The 26,306-nt window shown below is 41.0% G+C and overlaps 1 protein-coding gene across 2 annotated transcripts in view; it reads right to left on the reverse strand.

Annotated features, from left to right (window-relative positions):
• RNF128 (ring finger protein 128) overlaps positions 1-26,306 on the reverse strand; it is a 98,520-nt gene that overhangs the window by 54,252 nt on the left and 17,962 nt on the right. Inside the window, exon 1 of one of the 2 annotated variants that reach the window (XM_059051365.2) lies at positions 3,198-3,955. The exons of the other annotated variant lie outside the window; for it this stretch is intronic. Within the exon in view, the coding sequence (XP_058907348.1) occupies positions 3,198-3,690 (493 nt within the window). The 5' untranslated portion in view covers positions 3,691-3,955. Of the gene's footprint in view, positions 1-3,197; positions 3,956-26,306 lie in introns of those variants that run through there. 2 annotated transcript variants of the gene reach the window in all.

The following is a 26,306-nucleotide window of genomic DNA, read 5'->3' on the forward strand; positions in this document are numbered from 1 at the left end:
TCATGGATTATGAAAGTGGAAGCTTTGCACAGGTCTTTCAATAAATTCATGCCTGCACATGTTGACTCAAGGAAAATTGTGTAAGGAAGTACTGACACCACTTCAACCCATGGGCTGTGCTCAATTAGAAAGCATGCAAGGCTCAGGCTCATCTGTTTGGCGAAAGGAGACTAGTAGGTTGTGCAATAACAAGAACATGCATAACGTGTCTCATCGTGACAACCATACATTTTAGACAGCTTTAGTGCTTACTCTGTTTTGGCTGCTTCTTATCTGATTTTCATATTTAAATAAGACATGAATAGTGATTAAAGTGTGAAACCAAAATTTTCTCTGCATTTTATTCTCAGTTTCTGGATCAATTTGAATGAAAAATATCCAGAGACTGCAGGATCATCTGTTAATAAAAATCTGTCATTTAAATTTTTTTATCTGTGTGAATCAGGATTTTCTGGAAGATAATATACAGAAATAAACTGCATGGGTTGCTGCAAGCCTACAGCTACCCTTTGGGAAAATTTGGTATCCATAAAAATAGCCTGATTTTTTAAAAAAATAGCCTGATTTTCCTAATTGATTGCACCTATATAGTGGAGTTTCTCTCCAATACACAAAAGTTTTAAAGCTACTGTTCTAAACCAGTTAGTTCTGTTACTTGAAACAAATGGGTCTTCCTGGTTGCAGGACTGTGATATATGGGTGTAGATGATCAACACGAACTCCAACAAAGGACAGACAATTCAAGCATAGGCCCATGTGAGAGGGGGTGAAGAAAGGCTTTGTAAACAAAGACCACAGCAATGGCTTTTCCACATTTGGTGGCCCTTGTAGAATTCATGGCAATATATATTGTTAATCAACACATAAACTTCAGTCCTACCTCTTTGCCACTAAGATCCAAGAGAAATCGTTTTTGACCAGAGATTACAACAAACCCTGGGATTACTCTCAGAAATGAGCAAATCAAACAACACAGCACTCTGCAAACAAATATTTAACAACATATGTGGATGAAATGCAAAGTGATTTTTCCCCTGTCTTGAAAAGTAGTTTCTCCAGGAGTTCAAGGAAGAAACGTGATTCCATTCCTCAAGTAACTAGCTAGTTCTTTTAGCTAGTTAGCCTAAGTGTAACATTGCTACAGTCAGCATCTCAGATAATAATACATTTTTAAAGTATCAAAACACTTTTCTGAAAACTGAGACTCAGTAATGTTAAATAATCTGACCAAGGACACAAAGCTATTGTGTGGTAAATCCAGAATCTGATTCTCATTCTTGACTACAATGTGTTTGCTTTTCCTAGTACACCATACTGTCTCTCAATAAAGAATAAGTAAGATGCATGCAGAGTGCCTGGCACATAGTGGGAGCTCAACAAAATTAATTTTATTGTCCCCTAAAACTATCAGATAAATATAAGCTTATATACTTAACAGAGGTAGGATGAAAGCAGTCAAAATTGGAATTCTCGAACTAAAGAGTACTCTTCAATTCCAAATCATCTGTGCAAATGAATCTCATTGGGAGGAAGCAAAGTCAAACCCTTGCATTTAGGTAGCCAATTGAAATGTAAGGACTTTAAAATATACCAAGTCCTTATTCTTTGTTTCTATCAGCCTTTAAAAAGTAATTTCATTCTAATCAACGAATTATCAACCAAAAGAGATGCAGTTGCTCCTTTCTTTAATCAATATAAAATCTAAGAATCACAGCATTTTAGAGCTGGAAGGGTGTTTAGTTCATTTTCTGTCACGATCTGCCAACCTGGCTTCCTCCTCCTTTCTGCCTCTATACTATCATTTGACCAGTGAATAACTTGTACAAGGTTGTGAAGCTGGTAGTGGCAGAGAAGGGACTAAAAGAGCTAAAATCTCCTAAATTCCAGTTCAGTGCTCTTTCCATTATACCACCCAGCCACGCAGTGCAAGTGCTCTCTAGGCAGGGCCCGACATACTGTTTTAGGAAAAACACAGAATCTCCAGTAGCTAAACAAGCAGATTCATCTCTCCAACAACTCTGAAAAGCTGATCCTACCACCTAACCTTTACAGAGAAGGATGATGTGTTAAACCCTTTTCCGTCGTTATTTCATTTCATCCTCAAGGCAAACCTGTGGGAGTGGTTCATTCTTAGTTCTTTCCCATTTGATTGAGGAGGGAATCCAGGCTAGACTTCAAATAAGTTGCTCAAGGTCACAGGACTAGTAAGCAATGGAGCCGTAATTTAACCAAGGTCTGACTTGAGGCCCAGCTCTCAACAACTATGGTATACTGCTATTACTATTACGTGTCTGCCTTTTTCTCCCCAAATATTTTTTCTTTGTCTTTTGGGGCCTAGGATCACTATGTACATATGGTATGGATACCTAATCACAAATAGGAAGAAGTTTTCTGGAAGGATAAATGAAGAGGGAGAAACAGTAATTCACCTCATCTGCACAAATTTAAGACCTACCTGGGTTACATTTTCCAAAGTCTAGGCCTTTGCTAGCCTCATGCAGAAACCTCTTCGTTTTTAATAACACTAATCACCTGTTTTGCCACTCGATATCGTAAATCAGATTTTTTCAAATGCAAAGGAAAGCACTGATACCAAAAATCACTTGGGACCTGAGACCCCTGGGCAGAGAAGAACCCGACAGCTGAGCAAAGTTTCCACCAAAACTGGAATGAGGTTAACAGGGCACAGTAACACAATCTTGTACCTGATACTAGGAAACATGCAGAGAAAACAGTGAGAGAGGAGGGGAAAAAATCTGCTGCGGGCCTGAGGCTGTTGTTAATCAGGACAAGACTGAGGAAGGGATTTCCAGGCAGGCTTCTCGGGTAGGCTTCTTCCCAGTCATTTCAAATCCAATGCCCACCACCAACCAATTAATCCAATGCAAACCACCCTCGTGAAACAGCAGGAAAAGACGACGCAAAGAGCCCAAACAGTCCTTCTCTAGTTGCCAGCCTCCTCACTCTGTTTTTACCCTTTTCCACCAGAGAGGCAAATTCTAAGGATTTTTCCGCCCAACCCCCCGACGCAAGGTGAATCCCAGGGAAGAGAGGACCCTGCCCTCACTCGATGGGGACAGAAAGGACACTCGTTTTCCTTCGGAGCAAGGGGATAGGGGGAAGAGTACACTGAGGAAAATAAGGGGAAATGGCCTTAGCAGGGGTTTGATGGCGCGCAATTCGGTAGCGGCACTCACCCGGGTGAGACATGGGGATGACCTCATTGCGGGTCCCCGGGAAGTTAAAGATGACGGCTCCAGACGCCCCTCTCTCGTAAGCCAGATGGATCTTGTCTGCGAAGGTGCAACCCCCGCCGCGCTGGATGAGGGCCAACCAAGAGACTTGCACGCTGCTGCCCCAGTCCCCCGGGACCGTGGGCACCGTGAAATTCGTGTGCGGGTTACAGGCGTTCAGCGCCCCTGGTCCGTCGGGCGGTACCAGGACCCCAGCCACTGGCTCGAGCGGCGAATCCTGGCCATACACGCCCTCCTCGCTCAGCTCCCACACGGTGCGGTTCACTCCGGTGTGCGGAACCCGCCAGGACACGTTGAGGTACGCAGTCCACACTGCTTCGGCTCCCCGGGAACCGGGGGCTTGCGGACTCAGAGCCAGCAGGAAGCACCAGGCCAGCAATCGGGAAAAGCCGCAGCCACCGCGGCAGGAGCCCCCGGCCCCGGGCGGCGGCCCCATGGCGCGCGCGCTCTGCGGTTCCCTAGGGCCCCTGGCACGCGCCTTCCCGGCTCTCGGCGGGACCCCGGCCTTGGCAAGGTGCGCGCCAGGTGGGGAGGGGGCGGGGAGAGACTGGCACGCGCGGCGGGCTGGGTCGAAGCCCACAGGCAAGTAACGTCGCTGGAGATGTTGCCGCAGATGCAGCTCTTCAGGGCTCCAGTCCTCTCCGCTACTGCCTTGGCCGCGTCGGGCTCTGGGGCTTTAGCGTGAAGCTCCGCCCAGCCGACTGAGGGTGGAGGCGGCTGGGAGGGAGGAAAGGACACTGCGGGATCCGCCTTTTAAAAGGGTAACAGGGGTCTTCCCTGGTGGCGCAGTGGTTAAGAATCTTCCTGCCAATGCAGGGGATTCAGGTTCGAGCCCCGGTCCGGGAAGATGCTACATGTCGTGGGGCAGCCAACCCCACGAGCCACAACTACTGAAGCCCGCGCGCCTACAGCCCGTGCTCCACAACAAGAGAAGCCACCACAATGAGAAGCCCGCACACGGCAACGACAGTTCCAGAAATTGTCTGAAATTGCTGGTGAAGAACACTCAATATTCAATCAGTATTACCTGCATGACTGGGACTTCCCTGGCAGTCCAGTGGTTAAGACTCCGCACTTCCAATGCGGGGGGTGTGGGTTTGATCCCTGGTTGGGGAACCAAGATCCCACATGCTGCACAGTGAGGCAGAAAATATATACATATAAAACCTGCATGATAATCAACTATGTTGTACTTTGAATAAACAATGTGTTTAAAAGAAAAGAGATCTTTTATAAGGTATTTACAAAAATGAAGTTTGGAGAGACATTTGTTAATATTCATTTTTTCTTAAATATTTATTGTAATCTACTATATGCCAATCATGGGCTAAGCATTGGGTTAAAACAAAATAAGACATTAACTCTGCTCTCAAAAAGCTCATAAATCGGGCTCCCCTGGTGGCGCAGTGGTTGAGAGTCCGCCTGCCGATGCAGGGGACACAGGTTCGTGCCCCAGTCCGGGAAGATCCCACGTGCTGCAGAGCAGCTGGGCCCGTGAGCCATGGCCACAGAGCCTGTGCATCCGGAGCCTGTGCTCCCCAGCAGGAGAGGCCACAACAGTGAAAGGCCCGCGTACCCCCCAAAAAAGCTCATAAATTACCTTTGATGAGACAAACAAGCTGATAATTGTAATATATATATAGAGAGAGATAGTGCTGATGTGTATACTATAAGAGCTACACTAGAGGTATGCATAGGGCAGTAGTGGGTGTTAGAGAAGAGGAACTAACCCAGACTGGGAAGTAAGAAAAAGCTTCCCAGAGGAGGTTACACCTGTGCTGACTTTGAGAGTGTTAACCTTTCTAGACAGAGAATAATACAAGAAAAGGCACTGAGGCATGAAACTGAAAATGTTGAGAAACAACAAGTACTACAGGCTCTATAAACACCAAGTGTTTGGAACCCAGAGTACAAGAGATAACGTTATAGAGAGACAAAGGGGTCAGTTCTTGAGAGTCTTTTGGGTAAAGCTAAGGAGTTTGGACTTAATCCAAAAGGAAGGAGTAATATAATCAGGGTTTAAGCAGGGAGTAATAAAATCACATCTGAATTTTAGTGATCATTATGCTTCTCTGTGAATAAAAAATTGGAAGAGACAAGAGTAGAAGCAGGGAGCCCAGATACAGGATTGTTGGCAGTGCTCCAGGTGAGAAATGAAGGTGGCTTGGACTAAATTGGTAGTGGAGATAAAGAGAAATGGACAGATTGGTAATGTATTTTGGATATAGAATCAACAGGACTTGTTTGGAGGATGAATGAGAGGGAAGAGTTAGGGATTGCTCTGAAGCTTTTGGCTTGCAAGACTGAATGGCATTTAATTAGGAGGAGGGTTTTAAATGTGTAGAGTGGGTAGGAGGAGAAATGAGTTCAGTTTAGACAAGTTGAATTCAAGGTAACCATGATGTAACTAGGTAGAACTGTCGGGCAGGCAGTTGGATTTTCTGATTACTGAACACCTACTAAGCGCAAGACACTTGAGAGGTGCAGGTATACAGGGACAAATGAAACAGTCCCTGCCCTCAAGGAGTTCATAGTTTAGTAGGAAAGTCAAAGAGGCAAACACACAATAACAGTATAGTGTAATACGTGTTATCACTGAGAAGAGTAGAGGGTGCTATGGCAACATGGGCGTGGCTCTCTTTACGATCAAATAGAGCTAATCAAGAAAAAAGAAAGTAAGGATATTCAGGCATAGGCAATAGGCAATACATGAGAACACCAGCGAACATTCAGGGAACTAACATTCAATAGTTAGGCATGTCTGGGGGAGCAAAGGGGGAGCCAAGGGGAGTGAAGCAGGTCAAGTGGATAAGCCAGAACATGAAGAGTTTAGAAATCTATGCTAAAGAGTGTGGGCTCAACGCACATGTGCACACAGAGATACATAAAGTAAATATGGCAAAATGATAACAATTGTTGAATCTAGATGGTGGGTATATAGGTGCTCGCTGTAATATTTTTCAACTTTTCTATATATTTTAAACTTTTTGTAATGATGAGTTTAGGTTGTGAATTTATATTGAAATCAGTGGATCAAACAAATGATATTATCAAACCTAGGCTTACATAGATCATCTGGATTATATGAGGGCAAGACAGGAGGCAGAGAGACTGATACGGAGGCTAACACCCTCAGCACTATTCTGGAAGTCTAGACCAGTAGTGGAGATGAAGGTACCAGACTATCATAGCTTGATGACATGAACCATTAAAATTATCCTATGAACTCCCCTTGCTATGAGTTCCTCCTCACCAAGCAACATTCTTTTCATCATTTAGCTCCTCCTGTAAATATGCCTACAGGGAGGTAATTCTCTGATCAGCAAACACTAGTATCTGTTCCACTGGAAGTTATACTTCTCATTATAAATTAATCAGTTGGCATTCTGGCTTATATACTGGTCTCGTGAATTTGGTTAATTGTGAGTCAGTCTCCAGGAGCCCAGGCTCTGCTTATACTACCAATCAAATATCAAAGCTTACAAAGCTAAGAACTAGACCGTAGAACATGACTGCATCAGAGTGCTCCTACTTTATGGAGCCTTGTCTGGGTAACTCTCTGGCTTTCCCTAACCATATCCCTCTGTCTCACTGTGATTTCTCTTCAAACCGCAACAGAGCCTTGCTACTAAGGATGAGATCTGTTGATCAGGATCATCAGCACTGTCAGCAAGCTCATGAGAAGTGAAGAATCTCAGGTCCCACCCAGACTTGCTGGATCAGAACCTGCATTTAAACAAGATTCCCAGGTGATTTGTATGCAAATACAAGTTTGAGAAGCCCTGAGTATCCTGAGGGTGGCCAGCACTCAGTCCCTGCTTGAACACTCCCAGTGTCAGAGCTTACTACCTCACAAAGCATCGCATCCTGAGTAGTACTGCGCTTTTCTTATTGGAAGGTTCATGGAAATGCAGTGTGATTTTGCTTCAGTCTTTCCTCTTCCTCCCGCCCAACTCTTCCAACCCCAGGTCCTCAGAGTTTCCATGCTATTCCCCAGCTGTAATATCACCACTCCACCAGGGCCTTTGCTTTGAGCAGTTTCCTGGTACCGGACTTCACCTTATTCCTGACCCTCAAACCAAATTTACCAGTCCTAAATGTATTCCTTCAGGGCCCTGCTGTCCCTAAGGCTAATAACAGCTCTTGTTCATTGAGCATTTACTATGTTCTTTGCATGCATTATCTCATTAAATTCTCACAACCATCCATTATTATCCCCATTTTCAGAAGAGGAAACTGGCTCAGAGAGAATTAGCAACGCCCTAAGCTCATATAGCTAGTAACAGAATCAGGATTCCAATACACTTCTGACTCTGAGTATTAATAGTCAATAATGACTCAGTATCTTCCCTCTAGAGAGTGGTATTTGCATTCTGACATTGCCTTATACCCAAGAAGTTAAGTTCATGTGAAATGTTTCTTGCATGCATTTCAGGCACTGTGACCAGCGACAGAGATATATTTGGGCCAGGAGGCTTTTTGAATTCCTCAAATTGTACCACAAAGGCTAGCCTTGCCAAATATTTATATCAGCAACACTGAACTGAAAGCTGCCGTAAGCAGTGCACTATCTAATGATGAACTGGTAAACAGAGCAGCATCCTGCAGAAGCAACAGCAGGGTACCACCATGGCCAATTAAGTTTCCGACCATACTGAGTTTCTGCGGCGGTGCAGAGATGGGCCATAGCGTTCAGCCTCTAATATGTCTGCAGGAAATGAGACACCACATCTGGCTTCTTACCATTAAATAAATGGTAAAGCACCATCTGAGACAACTAGTGTCCTGGCATCAAAGCGATGATGTGGCCACACAGCTGGACAATATAGGTGTAGAGAATGAATGGCAACAAATTTCCACCTGAGGCAGTTGCCCCTTGGATAGCAAGAAGAAGATGATGGTGGTGTGGAGAGAGAGAGCAGCCAAACAAAACAGAACAGAAAGCCACAAATGTGATGCTGCAGCATACTTTCAAATACTATACTGTTACTTGCAAATGCAGGTACACCTCAGTCAGCTCAAGTGGGTATACAACCATTAGAAAACAGGGGATTTTTTTAAACAAAGATTTCATGCACTCGAAGAAAAGACAGAATTTCAGAGAGGGGCTTTACAACAGTAGGTGTGCTATATCTGAAACTAAGAACAGTCTTATACCTGTAACAGAAATAGCTACCATTGAGAACCTGCTAGGGGCCAGATACTTTACACCCATGAGATAAGTATTATATGCTACATCTTACAGAAGAAGCAACGCGAGCTCAGGTTAAGTAACTTGCTGAGGGCACCCATTAGGGAACAACCTAATGATTGGATTAGAATTTGACCCAACATCTTAGTACAAAACTACACTCTTCTCCTTATGCAACATTCCACTCCTTATAAAACTACCTTCCAAAGTAGAAAGGAAACATATTTATTGAGAACTTACTATGTGCCAGACACTGCACATGTATTAATTATATCATTTGATTCTTACAAGTAATAAAAGCCCATTATTTTCAGATGAGGAAAATGAGGCTCAGAAAGGTGAAGTATCTTGCCAAAGGGCACACAGCTAGTAAGTGGCAGAGTTGGAATTCACATGGGAGTATATCGGACTCCAAATTCTATACCATTTTCACTCTGCTGTACTACCTCTCCACACCTAGTGAGGATATTATTACAAGGTGGAAAGATTCGGTGTTTTTCAACCAGATATGGTAACACATTTAACCAAAGAACCCCTTACCAGGGTGCCCTGATTTCTTGCTGAGCAGCCCTGTAAATCCTAGATAACAGAGATTATGAAGGTACATTTTGTCAAGTGCTTCATCACCATTTATTCCACATTTATGTCTACATCTTCAGTTGTACACACTAGCTCCCATGCATGTGTGGAGTGGAATGCCTGAATATGTGTTATGTGTGGAAAGGGTGTTTTCTGTCCACTGATGAAAACTGGTACAGAAAGGAATTGTACTGATAAGGATAATGCAGAAAATTTAAGCTGTGTCAAGTTGATTGCTATTGAGGGATCAGATTAGCTATCTTGAGTTTGGGGAGATGATTGAGGGGATCCCAGATTGCTAAAAAGGGGTAAGAGTGGGGAAAGGCCCAAGGCATGGGAGGGTAGCAATGGCTCCAGGGGAAAGTTGGGCAGGGGAGGTGCTTGGAGGGAAAGATGGACATGAGTGATTTTTACCCTCGTCTGCACTATCAGGACAACCTACTTGGGAAATTAATCTGTTCTCATGCAGTCTCCTCTCTCCTTTTTTTTTTTTTTTTTTTTTAGGTTTCTAGTAAGATGAAGACTTCCAAATAATTAAATCTGTGTCCACAAGAGATTTATGTATATTAAAAGAAAGAAAAACAATTGCTTGGGGAAAATAGGAAAAAATGTTTTTAATGAATTGTGCCCTACAGATATGGCCACATATTTGAGGTTTACTTCCAATCCATTTGTGCTACTCAGTAGACTAGAGCCACAGAACTCCCTCATTCCAGTCTCTGTTGTTATTTTTAACTTTTCCATTGACTGGTTATGTGACACCAAGGAAGTTTCTCTTTCTTCTTTCTCAGCTACAAAATAGGGATAATAATAATGAAAAATTGTGCAGATATATTTTGAACCACTTAGTGTTCCTTCAGATTAAAGCCTACCAAATCAGCTAGTTAGGTAAAATAAATATCTATGATTTTGCCACTGCCTAGGACAAATGACAGAATCGCTGTAGAAGGGAGTGGGCCTCACAGACATGGATAAGATCAGTTTACTAAATTAGGGAGGGGTTAAGTTCTTTAAAATGCACATGGGCAGTAAGCTTTTTTTTAGCCTACAGACAGAATGGGATTCCTTTCTAATAGGAGCCTAATTTGATAATTCCTAGTAAAGCTGGGGCTTCTGAAAAGCAGTTTAAGAATAAACATAGTGGGCTTCCTTGGTGGAGCAGTGGTTAAGAATCCACCTGCCAATGCAGGGGACATGGGTTAAATAAATAAATAAATAAAATTAATTAAATATCATAAAAAAGAATAAACATAGTTATATTGTAGCACATAATCACAATCACCTACTGAGGCCAAGGTATACTCTTTTTTTTTTAGAGTAGAAACTTTATTTTATTTATTATTTTTAAAAATTTTATTTATTTTTTGGCTGTGTTGGGTCTTTGTTGCTGTGCGTGGGCTTCCTCTAGTTATGGCGAGCAGGGGCTACTCTTCATTGCGGTGCGTGGGCTTCTCATTGCAGTGGCTTCTCTTGTTGCAGAGCACAGGCTCCAGGCGGGCGGGCTTCAGTAGTTGCAGCATGTGGGCTCAGTAGTTGTGGCTCACGGGCTCTAGAGCACAGCCTCAGTAGTTGTGGCGCACAGGCTTAGTTGCTCTGTGGCATGTGGGATCTTCCCGGACCAGGGATTGAACCTGTGTCCCCTACATTGGCAGGCAGGTTCCTAACCACTGTACCACTCGAGAAGTCCCAGGGTTTACTCTTTAGAAGCTAAAGTCAGCCTAAGTGTGGGCAAAGGCAGCCTTTGTATTCCAAGGGGCAACGTCAAAAATTCACAGCTGCCAACTATATGCATTAGGGTTAGTTGCTGCCGGCCAAGGCTCAAAATCGATCAAAAACTTGGAGTAAACAAGTATCTGGCAATAAGTGACCAGGTACTAGCACACAGTTAAGACAACTGAAATTAGCTGGCCTCCCATTCATGATTCACATAGTAATTAAGTTCTGTTACACCAGAATTAGATGTGCCATAGTTATGTTGGTCTCAGGAAATGGGCAAGAGACAAGCAGGCCTTCAACAATAGGGTACTTTATGGGCTTCCCTGGTGGTGCAGTGGTGAAGACTCCGTCTGCCAATGCAGGGGACATGGGTTTGAGTCCTGGTCCGGGAAGATCCCACATGCCGCGGAGCAACTAAGCCTGTGCGCCACAACTACTGAGCCTGTGCTCTAGAGCCCGTGAGCCACAACTACTGAGCCCACATGCTGCAACTACTGAAGCCCGCCTGCCTGGAGCCTGTGCTCTGAAACAAGAGAAGCCACTGCAATGAGAAGCCCACGCACCACAATGAAGAGTAGCCCCTGCTCACCGCAACTAGAGGAAGCCCACGCACAGCAACAAAGATCCAATGCAGCCAAAAATAAAAATAAATAAAGTAAATAAATTAAAAAACAAAAAAACAAAAAATCCCAAAAGCGTATTTTATGGTTACAAAAATTACTTTGGTTTGATTTCACCACAAATCATGCAGTATAAAGTATAGGAACTTTAATGAGAAACAACACTAATGGAATCATCAAAAGGAGAAAATGTCCAGATCCACTGAACCACAGCACACTCAGGAATCCATAAAATCACTTCTCCCTTAGCTGCTAATCTTCCGATTAGCAGAGGGTGGGTATACTCTTTTCTAAGTTGTCTCTATGTAACTTTGTGTGCAGATAGGATCAGTATACTTCAGGTCCTTCAGAACGAACTAGTTTGGACACAGAAGTCAACAAATGCTTAATATTCTAGATGCTGTCAGCTCTGGAGCCACAGAAAGCCTTTTAGCAGAGGCAATGAAGTGGCTCAGCAATGTTTGCTTTTTGTGGGGGGAAAAAAGAGAGAGGGAGCAGACATTGAAAGCCTGAAGCTCCTGTTTGTTTGAGGAAGAGTTTGTCAACTTTACCTTCAATAATCCCACCAGTTCATTAAATGTCTTCGTTTTGCTGAGGCGGTGATGTTTGAGGTGTTTAGAGACCCGATGAGAGCATACGTTTGGGCCCTACAAGGTGTTTAGGGCTCAACACCCTGCTGCTTTTAGGACCTTCTGTTTGTTTGGATTCAAGGCAGGATGAAAACTTTTCAGCACACACATTCCAAGAACACATTCCAAGAACCAGTGCCTTCAGTTATGCCCCTCATAAGGCATTTTCAGCAGAGGTTTTCAAGTTCTGAGACAGGTGGAACAGTCAATTGCTTAAGGGTAGTATACTGGAACAAAGTAGATTTATAACGCCTGCTGTTATCCAGCCTTTTTTTTTTTTTAACAGAATCTTAGCCCTGTCACTGCAAGTTGTGTTATGTAGCAGTGAACAAGCAAAGAAGAAACAGACTTTCTGGGAAAAAAAATGTGCTACACTAATCCCACCTGATAACTGCAGTCAGTATTTGAATTTAGGAAAAAAATGTTTTTTACTAACCTCGACCCTCTGGGCTGTCCGACATACAAAATGATAAGCAATAAGCATCACTGGGCATACAGGACTTATAATTTTCTCTTTTGGAGTTTCAGTGATTTAAAAGAAAATTCACACATTCTCTAATTTATTCATTAGAATAATAAACATTTTTTAGAGCTTCTAATATCTACAAAGTCTTATGATAGTTGCAACAAGGTCCCTCCATTTAGTATCTTAGTCTACTGGGGGTAAATTGTACCAAGGAAAATTTTGTGAGCCCTCTCTTTGTTTTTGCCTATGCGAATCTAGATTATAAGCAATACAAGCTTTAGTTGAAAGCCTAGTCTAATCTCAATTGCCTACTAATGGGGAAGAGAAGTGATATTAATTTTCTCTCAGATTATTGTAAATAGCCTTCTAATTGACTTCCCCTGCTTTTAGTCTCTCCCTCACTCCAAGTCATCCTTCATATTACTGCCATTTATACTTTCAAAAACATATCTATGATTATGTCATTTCTCACTGTATGTTGGACAGAACAGAAATTTCTAAGCTTTGATGGCTAGAATCTCAACAATCTAGGTCCATCTGACCACTGTCTCCTTTATACCTCCACTGTGTCTGACATATATGTGTATTATATATAGTAGCTTCCATGCTATGCTGCATTTATTTACTTACATATCTCCTCCGTCAGAGACTGAGTTCCTTGAGAGGAGGGACCATGTATTTTTCTTCTTTGTAGCCCCTGCTCTTAGCCTGGCACATTAGAGTACATTTGAAAAACAGTAAGTGGATGGCAAGAACTGGAGGGCAGGCTGGTTAGTTTGCTGGCTAGCTGGTATGAATTTTTTTCCACTGTGTTTGTTAAGGTATAATGTATATACAATAAACTTCTTTTTTTAGTGTACAGTTCCATAAATTTTGACAAATATTCAATATATAGTCATGTAGCCACTACCACTATCAAGATATAGAACAGTTTCATCACCCCCAAAATTCCACATACTATGCCTTTATAGTCAAAGCCCTCCACCTCCTTAACCCTTGGCAACCCTTCATCTGTTTTCTGTCCCTATGGTTTTGACTTTTCTAGAATGTCATATAAATGGAATCACTCAGTATGTAGTTTTTTTGTGTCTGACTTCTTTCACTTAGTAAAATGCATTTGAGATTCATCCATGTTATTGCAATGGCAGGGCATTTAAACAAAAGAGTGCTCAGAGAGATAGGTGCTGGGAAGGGGTACAAAGTCCTGTGTGAGTATAGAGGTGGGAATGTTTACTTTTGAGTTAAGAAATTAGGGGAGATTTCATGGAGAAAGCAACGTCTGTCTGAGCAGGGCCTTGAGGGATAGGTGGGATTTTTATAGGTACCAATGGTGAGAGAAGATATTTCAGTAAAGGATATAGCAGAAACAAAAGCTCAGAGTCAGGAAAGAGCAGAGGGGATTTAGGAAACATTATTTCAGTTTGTTGAGAGCACAAGAGGAGGAGTAGCAGGAGATAGGGCAGAAAAGGTAGGTTAGGGTTTCGGTGACCTTGAAAAGGTATTTAGGAATTTGGTCTTGATTTATTAGGCAGTGGATAATCATTGCAGGTTTTTGATTTAAGCTCTTCTTGGAGGAAAGTAATAGTTCTGCCTGCAGGTAATTCTGTTACCCTGCCTGAGCTGAAGTAGACAGCTCTCTATCTGGGTGAGTATACAACTATGACCCGTAAAACAAGGCCACAAATGATATTTAAATATATCAAAAGCATACCAAGGATATAAAATATCTGCACTACTGGTACTCTCTAGAAAACGTGTTCATGACGGAATCTAATACTTACCAAAAGCTCTCTTATCTCTTCATTCATTTGTGTTCTCTCAATTCTCTCTACAGTCAAGTTATCAAAAAGCCAAGCATTGTTCCTGGATTCTATTTTCCAGATTCTCCACAGAAACACCTTCACTGGGTTAAATAAGAATTAATGTTATGGCTTCTGTCTTAGCAGATAGCCAATAAAAAAATCCTGGTTGAACAGCATTTCTTTCTTTTGTAAAACTGTGTTATCCACTGATATTACTCAAATTCCTATGTAAAAAAACCCATTCCTATTTGGGATGCTATTTTTTTCTGGGACAAGAACAGACATTTCACCAAAGAGAATAGTATACACATGGTAGATAAGCACATGAAAAGATGTTCAACATTATTAGCCATTAGGGAAATGTTAATTAAAACCACAATGTGATATCACTGCATACCTATCAGAATGGCTAAAAAAAAGTGATCACACCAAATGATGGTGATAATGTGGAGGAACTGGATCACACACACATACACTGTTGGTGAGAAATGTAAAATGGTATAGCCAATTTGGAAAACAGTCTGTCAGTTTCTTATAAAACTAAACATGTAACTACCATATGACTCAGCAATATCAGTCATGGACCTCTATCTTAGATAAATGAAAAATTATATTCACTAAAACACATATATATGAATGTTTATAGTAGCTTCATTAATAATTGCCAGAAACTGGAAACAGCCCAAATGCTCTTCAATAGGTGAATGGTTAACAAATTGTGATACATCCATACCATGGAATATTACTCATCAATGAAAAGGAATGAACTATGAATATATGCAATGATCTGGAGGAATCTCCAGAGAATTTTACTGAGTGAAAAAAGCCAATCCCCCAAAATTACATACAGTATGATCCCATTTATATAACATCTTTGAGATGAAAAACTGTAGTAATGAAGAACAGATTAGTGGTTGCCCAGAGCCAAGGAGAGGGTATGGGGTGGAGTTGTGTGTCAGTATAAACGGCCCACATGAGGGAACAATGTGGTGATGGAACTGTTCTGAATCTTGACTGCAGTGGTGATCACATGAACCTAAACATGTAATAAAATTGCATAACAACTTCCCTGGTGGTGCAGTGGTTAAGAATCCACCTGCCAATGCAGGGGACACAGGTTCGAGCCCTGATCCAGGAAGATCCCACATGCCACAGAGCAACTAAGCCCATATGCCACAACTACTGAGCCTGCACTCTAGAGCCCTCGAGCCACAACTACTGAAGCCCATGTACCTAGAACCCGTGCTCCACTGCAATGAGAAGCCCACACACTGTAAACAAGAGTAGCCCCTGATCACCGCAACTAGAGGAAGCCCACGCGCAGCAACGAAGACCTAACGCAGCCAAAAATAAAAAATAAATAATAAGCAAATAAAAAAGAATACTTCAGCTGCATAAAGACCTTGTATGACCTATCTGTGCATCTCTGAGGACCCCAGCCTAAGAATCCCCTCTTTAGATGGATTCTATTTTATCCATAAACGCCTTATTTTTTTGTATTGGATTTAACCAAGGCACTAATTGAAATCCCCTTGAATTACGTAGGCTACAGAAGCTAAATTTTTACCATTTCAATTATTAAATATAATGACGGCAGAAGACAGGGCTGGCACTTGCAAATAGGAAGAATTGTTTCAAGTGCATAAAGTAATTTTGGAAGAGAACATAGATACAGATATAGATATTAGGACATATTCAAGAGTCAGGCTTACCTACATAATACCAAAACAATTGTTTAAAAGTGGAACATTCAGTTGCCTTGTTCAACTAGTATCTTTTATTTATTTTGGTATCATGTAAACGTATATGATGCTAACTGTGGCAAAGGGTTATTAAAATAGAAAGAGGGGGAAGAGCAAGAGTTTAAACGCTGTGATGGGAAAATAAACAGCTGAGTTGAGTAACATTTTAGATGTGTAGGCAGAAAAAAGGTGGAGAAAAATGTAAGGGAAATGGTGTCTTGCAATAGGCAACTTTCTAGTTCATTGCAGTTTGTCAAGTATTTAGGAATAGAGGGCATTCATGCTTAAAGTAGTAGCCATTTACCAAAGCTCTGATGATCTTTCTCTTATTAGAAGAATTATATTCTTAAAATGTAAACAATATTCTTGCCTTCCAGGCTTTCTCCTTCAGATATTGAAATCAACTTTTTAATTTTTTGAGTTGAATTTCATTTTCCACCTAAAGCTAGATACACACCAGAATTATTATACTGAAGGTGTAGTTTTCTCAGGGTCATTGTTTATTAGTCCCCTAAGAAAGGAGTCAGATCTCAGTTATAGATACTAGTAGATGGGAAGCAGGGATGTAGATAATACAAAAGAGCAGATTATCAAAGACACTTGGAGTTGGCTTTGAAATGCATTTTTCAGCACATTTTCATCTTATGTTTTATGCAGGTGTTCCCTTCAGACACATAAGAGGTGACTCTGAAGTAGTTTGAGTGATCACAGAAAGTTAGCCTGAGATTTAAACACTGTCAGTGAACTAGCTGCATGCAGGTAATTAAATTAGTGGCGTAACTTAGCATATTTATATTCTGTATATCGCCTTACTCCCATGAGCATGTAACCACTAAAGAGGATCTATGAACTCACTGGTTTTACTCATTCTGGGAATTTATTCACATCTTCAAGGTGCTCGGTTTTAAAGTAATCAATTAGATTGATTTTTGTTTTATTTAAATCTATTTGGCTGAACTTGACTGAGTATCTTGGTGTTCTCTTAATTGAAAGAGTTGCCATATGGTGTCAGAAGACATTGGAAATTTTACTTCAGATGCCAATATAGCATGTTACTGTTTAAATATCCTTGAGACAAGTACCAAGGTGTTTAGTAATAAAAATGCTTAACGTGCCCTCTGCTGGGCCTTTCTTTTATAAAATTGGAATTGAAAAATGCTGTGTCATCAGGTTGTACAGTGGGTTGAGAAAAGGAATTCCCTTGTAATGATCACATGCAATGAATAAACCCTAAATTCAGATTCATGAGTCTTTCTGGCACAGATAAGTCTGGCTCGCTTAGCTGGTTTCAAAAGGAAGATTAAAATGTTATCTAGGGCTTCCCTGGTGGCACAGTGGTTGGGAATCCGCCTGCCAATGCAGGGGACATGGGTTTGAGCCCCGGTCCAGGAAGATCCCACATGCCGCAGAGCAACTAAGTCCATGTGCCACAACTACTGAGCCTGCTCTCTAGAGCATTCGAGCCACAACTACTGAGCCCATGTGCCACAACTACTGAAGCCCATGCGCCTAGAGGCCGTGCTCTTCAACAAGAGAAGCCACCACAATGAGAAGCCCGTGCACCACAAGGAAGACCCAACGCAGCCAAAAATAAATAAAATAAAATAAAATGCTATCTAGACCCAAATAAACAAAAACTTTGTTATGCACTTGAGAATTCCCCTGTGTTTTATGAAGCAAGATAATCTTATTGTCAGGTAATCGCTGCATAAATATGTAAACCAACTAAATAACTCTACCATTATTATATTTTATGTAATTATTACATTATTATACAAACCAACTAAATCATTCTGCCACAAGAGGATATCTGTGAAGAGGTGGATTTTTTAAAAATAAGTGATTCTTTTATTTATTTATTTGTTTATTTTTGCTGTGTTGGGTCTTGGTTTCTGTGTGAGGGCTTTCTCTAGTTGTGGCAAGCGGGGGCCACTCTTCATCGCGGTGCATGGGCCTCTCACTATCGTGGCCTCTCTTGTTGCAGAGCACAGGCTTCAGACGCGCAGGCTCAGTAGTTGTGGCACAGGCTTAGTTGCTCCACGGCATGTGGGATCCTCCTAGACCAGGGCTCGAACCCGTGTCCCCTGCATTGGCAGGCAGATTCTCAACCACTGCATCACCAGGGAAGCCCCAGAAGAGGTGGATTTTTATTCAAGATTTTTGTAGGGTTTGCAAAGATGCATTTCTACCTACCTTCTGCCCTGACCCTATCCCAAAGGTTTTGTCTGAGACCAAATCCTGTGAATCAGCAGGTGTTCCTATAAATTGAGGGTGTTTTGCTTATGGAGAAGAATGGGGATTTAGGTTCAGTGTTTTCTTCAGCAAAAATTATTTTTATATTTTTATTGGATCAAAATATTTTTTTTTAACATCCTCTATGGCAGCGGTCCACAACCTTTTTGGCACGATGGACCTGTTTCATGGAAGGCAATTTTTCCATGGACCGGACAGGGGTGGGTGATTCAGGCGGTAATGTGAGCAATGGGGAGGGATGGGGAGCAGCAGATGAAGCTTCCCTCGCTCGCCCGCCTCTCACCTCCTGCTGTGTGGCCCGGTTCCTAACAAGCCATGGACCATCCAGCAAGTATCTTCCCCACAATTTCCTTACAGTTAAATGGGGGTGTACACAGTTCGGTTGTATAAATTGTACACATAGCCACACTTTACTTGACCACATGTTCCTGCTTATAGCTTCAGAAGAAGCAAATCATGAAAGTAGACAAAATCTAGAGACTATTGTTTGTACTCTCCCCAGTGCCAACTGGTGCTCAAAAAATAGAACTGGCCAGAATATAGCTGGCTATTTTCTTTATGAATTTCTCCCTAAGGTGCCAAGATCAGCTTTCATACCCCTGGGAGTCAAAAAGGTTTTCATTTTTATCAAACTGAAAATTCTTCTGGACTCATTTAAGTCAATGCCCTCAATGAAATTACTGTTCTCTGAGTTTTATCCAATTGCTTACACCATTAACAAAATAAAATAATAACAGGTGCAAATGTAATGATTGGAGCACTAGAGATTTGTCTTGTGGTATATATTAGTCTTCCCTGCTTTCCTTTTGTTATGAATGTTAGTGGTATGTCAAAGACAAGGGTGAAACTGACTCAAGGACAGGAAAACAAACATATTAAAGGAATTTAGGTTATCTATTTTTCCATATTTCAGTAGAACATGGTACTTTACCGTTTAGCTTTTCAGAAATCAGACTACTACCATCTATGCAGTAATTAAATTTATCTGAAGGTAAATTTAGGACAATAGGGGTTTTGTTTGTTTGTTTTTGCCCTTTTGTTTGGCTGAGGGCAAAGAAGCCTTGAATTACCCTTGTACTCTGAGTAATATTTTCTTTCTCTGAAGTGCAAATAGGGTATGTGCTATAAGATATTTTATTTTTATTTTATTTTATTTTTTTTTTGGTGGTACGGGGGCCTCTCACTGCTGTGGCCTCTCCGTTGCGGAGCACAGGCTCCGGATGCGCAGGCTCAGCGGCTATGGCTCACGGGCCCAGCCGCTCCGCGGCATGTGGGATCTTCCCCGACCAGGGCACGAACCCGTGTCTCCTGCATCGGCAGGCGGATTCTCAACCACTGTGCCACCAGGGAAGCCCTATAAGATATTTTAAAAATATATACTATCTCCAAGATCTTACTGTAAGGAAATGGAAATATTCCCATACGAAGTTATAGCATAAAAATGTCCCAAATAAATGTCAGAAAAAAAACCCCACAAAACACCACAACTGCATGTTTTTAAAATGTAATTACAGGTTAAGAGCACAGGTCCATTAAATGGTAGCCTAAAGGACCAGATTTGTAAGGTATTACTGCTTGAAGGAGACACATCTTGTATTAACCACTTTACTAACATTTTAAGTGTTCACAGAGTGAGGATTAATGGGCTGTGGATATCAATTTTTTTCAGAGACGTATTAATAGGACATCCAATAGTTTAAACAATTTTCACAAATGAACAATGTGGATATTCTTTTAGATTTAACTTTTTTCATTGCGAGAAGTACAGTCCAAGCATACAGAATAAAGAAAATAGAACTCTACTTTCATTATGAAATTATTTTGCAAGTAGAGTAAAACTTTACTAAATCAGACTTGCTTGAAGCTGGCAAGCTCTATAATTGGAATTATAGAATATAGTAATATTTCATTATTTTGGAGAAGGGCTAGGACATTCTATGATGAAAGGAAGTTTATGGTGTATATTAGTTCTGTACTGGGAACAGTTAGATGAAAAAAAACCCCCACATTTTTATGTCTTCTTCTATTCCCATGTTAGAAAACCCAATTGTCAGCCAGAGCTTGCTCTCCCTAGGAGCTTACCTCTTAGTCACTGCAGAGCTATCCCTAGGCCCAGGCTATGGGTATGTAAACAAGAACGAATAGCACCCAAGGGTTTTATGCTCTAGTGTGTTTAACCTCGCCCCTGTATCCCAGGTGAGGGAGATATCATGTGATAATATGAATCAGGTTAGAGTCCTAGTATTTCTCTTTAGGCCTTCTTTAAGCTTCCCTTGTTCAGCCAAAGGGCTACAGTTTTCAGGGGAGAAATGATGTGTTCTTTGTGAAATGGTCAGAGAAACCACACATCTTCCTTCAGCCGAAATGCAACTTACCCCTCTCTCCATCTGACTTCTGTTCCAAGAATTCTCCTCAAAGCCTTTTGGTAAATACGGCCTTTTTGCATATCCTGGCTTTTTGACAAGACTAATTTTTGAAGAACATTTGCCTGTATGGTCGGAATGGTACTAAACTTCTCAGAATTAACCACTGTGGCCTCCAACTGCAGCTGATCTTACCATACACAAGTTACTGAGCATTTAGATGCTGGTTATATCCTGTATGAGGTTAATAAAAATAATCAGTGGAAAAATTAATTTGACAAATGGTTATTTGGTCCATGTAGGCATTTTTTAGAGGTAAAATAATGTCAAACCTCCTATGTGACTGATTCTACACTCCTCCTCCTCAGCCTCCATCACTGAATTGACTGCTTGAGGAGAAGAACTCAATTTACATTTCCATTTAAAAGCTGAAATATACACAAGTAAATGTAGATTGGATTTAATTCAATTCTGGAATGGGGGGCATACAGACATTTAATCATTGCAATTTTGAAATCCTAAGGCCTTGACTAGGTTTCTACCAGTTTTTACTAAAAGCGTTAGTCATAACAAACAGATCATTTCCCAGAACATTTGATTTATTAAAATGGCCCCAAAGAATTTTGTCATGAGCTCATTCTTTATAAGGATTTCATATTTTCATGAAACATCCTCCAGATACCTATGTAACACTTAACTCAAGCCCCAACTTGCACCTGACTTAAGACTTTAGAGAAGCTCCATTTGGAAGCTTAAGGCTGGTTAGTTTTACTTTTGGGTCATTCAGTAGCTATTATCTTCAGTGTACTCCCCCTCCCTGTCCAAACATTAACATGCCCTTCTTTCACCCTTGAAATCTACAGCCACAGCTCTAGGACCCCACTGATCTAAATTCTTTCATATTTTCAGCTCTACCCTATTCAGCTCTGCCCTTCTCAGCTCCTTCAAGAGTGCCTGCTCTCTTGTGAATGATTCTCTTATGTTTTATATAGACTGCCAGCCTTCTACACTGGTAACCCAAGTCCTCTATTTGTCCGAGACACTTTTACCTTCACACTAATGCTTCCTGCTCTCACATTCATGTCATCCTTAGTTATTGCCTCAAATGGAAGCTAATATGTTTAATCTTCATTTCTGTGATCCCCTCTCTGTACTGTTCATTACTTTCTTCTTCCACTGCTCTTTCCCCCGAGTTTCCACTGTGTCTTCTAGATCTCTGGTTACATAACACATGCCTAACTGGTAAATTTCTGTCATTTCCTCTTCACTGAGGGTTACACTAAAGCTTATGATATTTCCTTATGGTCCCTGACCCATCTTACTCCTGAGGACACGACTTCTCCTTCATTTACATTTAGTAGAGGCAGCTCATCCTTCTGTATCCTACATACTTCAGGGCTATAAAGGGTCTCCTCACTCCCACATGGTTGTCTCCAGACTACTTTTCCCCCACCATCATGAGTAAAACCTATTGTTTGGAGACTCATGGCAGTCAAGAGACTCATGGCACTTGGTTTTACCACCTTCTATTCCTTCCCTCCCTGTTTGGCCATGGACCAGCCTCCCAGTCATTCCACCACATATAGGAAGACTTTGTCATTTGGATCACAGGCATTCTCTCCACCCTAAGTTCTTCCATCATCCAACACTCTGACCTCATTGTGATTCAACTTCAGGGACCTTTGTCTCTATTCCAATGTAGTCACCCCACCCCCATGACCAGACTCTGGACATTATTAGCATCCTGATCTACTCAACTTCTGAAATTGTAACAGAAATACTCCACTTTCTGATTGCCTACTCTGCAGCTCTCCCTTTTATACTTCCACTACTGATCTTTCAGTTCTCTGTTATAATCATCTATAATTTTAACATCCACGTTGATGACCTTCCCAACACTATGACCTCATAATTTCTTAATCTCTTCAGCTCCAATAATCTAAACACTTCTATTAATAGTGCTTTTTATATTCTGCCTTCTACTAGCTGTATAAATATCGGTTCTCCCTACTACATTTTCCTCCTTGAGGGCAATGATCATGTTTTGGTACCATTTTTGTATGGTGCCTTGCATATTATATGCTCACCAGAAAGGTATTACATAGTATTGTATACTGATTAAAAGCATGGATTCTGGAGTCAGGGTATAGGGGTATAGAGTTCAACCCTAGTTTTGCAATCTACTAGCTGTATGACCATGAGGGGAAGTTAACCAACGCTTCTATGCCTCAGTTTCCATATATATATAAAATGGGGATACTAACACTTTGTACCTCATGGATTGTTGAAGTGATTAATTACACTTAGAAAAATGTGCAGCACATAGCTAATAGAATATTTATTGTTAACAACTGCCTTCATAAAGGGTAAAGAAAAACATATTTTAATAGGAATTATGTGCAATGCTGAAAGAAAAGAAAGAGCTCCAAATATTATGAATAATGATATGGAGACAGTCATTTAAAACAGAAATTGAAAGCAAGTAAAATATTAAGGAAATTTTCATTTCCTTCTATTTGTACTTTCCACCGAGGAGGTGCCAATGTGTTCATTATTGCTAGAGACTAATTTATTTAACCACGTGGTATCACTATCATTGCATGATAAAGAAGATCACATAGGACTTTCCCGGTGGCGCAGTGGTTAAGAATCTGGTTAAGACCACACACTATAAAACTCTTAGAGGAAAACAAAGAAAAAACACTCTTTGACATAGACCACAGCAAGATTTTATTGACCCACCTCCTAGAGTAATGGAAATAAAAACAAAAATAAACAAATGGCACTTAATTAAACTTAAAAGCTTTTGCACCACAAAGGAAACCATAAACAAGAAGAAAGACAACCCTCAGAATGGGAGGAAATATTTGCAAATGAAACAATGGACATAGGATTAATCTCCAAAATATATAAACAGCTCATGAAGCTCAGTATCAAAAGACAAACAGGGCTTCTCTGGTGGCGCAGTGGTTGAGTCCGCCTGCCAATGCAGGGGACATGGGTTTGTGCCCCGGTCCAGGAGGATCCCACATGCTGCGGAGTAGCTGGGCCCGTGAGCCATGGCCGCTGAGCCTGCGCATCCAGAGCCTGTGCTCTGCAACGGGGGAGGCCACAACAGTGACAGGACCGCGTACCACACACAAAAACGAAAGACAAACAGTCCAATTAAAAACTGGGCGGAAAAAAAAAATGGGCGGAAGACCTAAATAGACATTTCACCAAAGAAGACATACAGATGGCTAAGAGGCACATGAAAGATGCCCACCATCACTAATTATTAGAGAAATGCAAATCAAAACTACAATGAGGTATCACCTCATGCTGGTTGGAATGGCCATTATGAAAAAAATCTAGAAACAATAAATGCTGGAAAGGGTGTGGTGAAAAGGGAACCCTCCTGCACTGTTGGTGGGAATGCAAACTGATACAGCCACTATGGAAAACAGTATGGAGATTCCTTAAGAAACTAAAAATGGAACTACCATACGACCCAGCAATCCCACTACTGGGCATATACTCTGAGAAAACCATAATTCAAAAATAATCATGTAACGAAATGTTCATTGCAGCTCTATTTGCAATAGCCAGGACATGGAACCAACATAAATGTCCATTGACAGATGAATGGATAAAGAAGATGTGGCACATATATACAATGGAATATTATTCAGCCATAAAAAGAAACGAAATTGAGTTATTTGTAGTGAGGTGGATGGACCTAGAGTCTGTCATACAAAGTGAAGTAAGTCAGAAAGAGAAAACAAATACCGTATGTTAACACATATATACGGAACGTAAAAAAAATGGTACTGATAAACCTAATTGCAAGGCAGGAATAAAGACATAGACATAGAGAATGGACTTGAGGACACGGGGTGGGGGAAGGGTAAGCTGGGACGAAGTGAGAGAGTGGCATGGACATATATACATTACCAAATGTAAAATAAATAGCTAGTGGGAAGCAGTCGCATAGCACAGGGAGATCAGCTCAGTGATTTGCGATGACCTAGAGGGGTGGGATAGGGAGGGTGGGAGGGAGGCTCAAGAGGGAGGGGATATGGGGACATATGTATGCATATGGCTGATTCACTTTGGTGTACAACAGAAACTAACACAGTATTGTAAAGCAATTATACTCCAATAAAGATCTATTTTTTTAAAAAAAGAATCTGCCTGCCAATGCAGGGGTCATTGGTTTGAGCCCTGGTCTGGGAAGATCTCACATGCCACAGAGCAACTAAGCCTGTGCACCACAACTACTGAGCCTGCGCTCTAGAGCCTGCAAGCCACAACTACTGAGCTCGTGTGCTGCAACTACTGAAGCCTGCACACCTAGAGCCTGTGCTCTGCAACAAGAGAAACCACCGCAATGAGAGGCTCGTGCACCGCAATGAAGAGTGGCCCCCGCTCATTGCAACTAGAGAAAGCCTGTGCATAGCAACAAAGACCCAATGCAGCCATAAATAAATAAATAAATAGATAAATAAATAAAATAATTTTTTTAAAAGATCACATGATAATATATATTATTATAAATTTAGATACAAATATGATATGCATCTAAAAATCTAAAACGTTAGGTGGAGTAGGTTATTGCTTATATGATGTAATAAGGGATGCTTTGAAATACGATTTCCCCCAATTTACTGTTCCACAGTTCTTTCAAAGATCCTGAAATTATCATCAGTTAGAAATTGGATTTGTTTGTTTAAGTCATGTTGTTTCCAAGTACAACAAATAATTTCCCCTGGGATACTTTAACAAAGTAGCTCCTGCATATCTAACAATTACCTAAATGAGTAGGACATAAGACTTGTGAGTTTAGATGGAAACAGATATAATTTATTTACATGAAGTCCTTGCTGTCTAGGGAAGGTAAGCCTGAGTGATGGAAGAGGGGTAGCTTGGGTAAGAGAACTTAGGAACCAAGGATTGCTGAAAATAGAGGGAGAGGATACTTAAGAGGAACTATTCTATTTTATGCAATCCTATCCAGGCATTTCTCTGTCTGTATTTACACACACACACACACACACACACACATCCATGTGCACATTCTTTCCAAATAATTATCAATAATTTTGGAGGCAATCAATATCCTGGCAGCAAATCATAATATAATAAATAAAAGATTAAAAGTTGAGAAGGAAGAGGACAAGAGGTAAGTGAAGAATATATATCAATGAACAAAAAGCACGTGTTTAGACTTACAAAATATTCCTTGATTTTAAAAAAGTATTCCTAGATTTTAAAATGGAGAAAAGAGAGATAATGTACTTTAAAGAGCTCATAGTGAATTTACTCATTTTGTTTTTTTCTGGAAACCAGCATCTGGAGGTACTGTATCTTTGACTCCCTTATAAAAATATAAATTCTTATGCAGATATGTATGTCTGTGCCTATATGGCGGGAGGTGGGGGCAGGGAGAGACAGACAGACAGACACTTGGGAATTTATTTGAGAGTATGAGAGAGAGGTACTAAAATCCTGTTATTGTAAGCCAGGTTACAGTAAGGGTTATGATGTTTTCAGGGTTTTGTGAATTCCAAGCATAGCCGAGGTATTTTCCAGACCTAACATATTATATATTTGTTGGCACATCTCACGATCATACTAGTTTTAAAATAACTGTATCACTCTTTAACTTGTGGTGCAATGTGACTGTCAAATATTTTGCTTATAAACCTGACA

The sequence above is a fragment of the Kogia breviceps genome, chromosome X, assembly GCF_026419965.1.
Source record: "Kogia breviceps isolate mKogBre1 chromosome X, mKogBre1 haplotype 1, whole genome shotgun sequence".
Lineage (NCBI taxonomy): Eukaryota > Metazoa > Chordata > Mammalia > Artiodactyla > Physeteridae > Kogia > Kogia breviceps.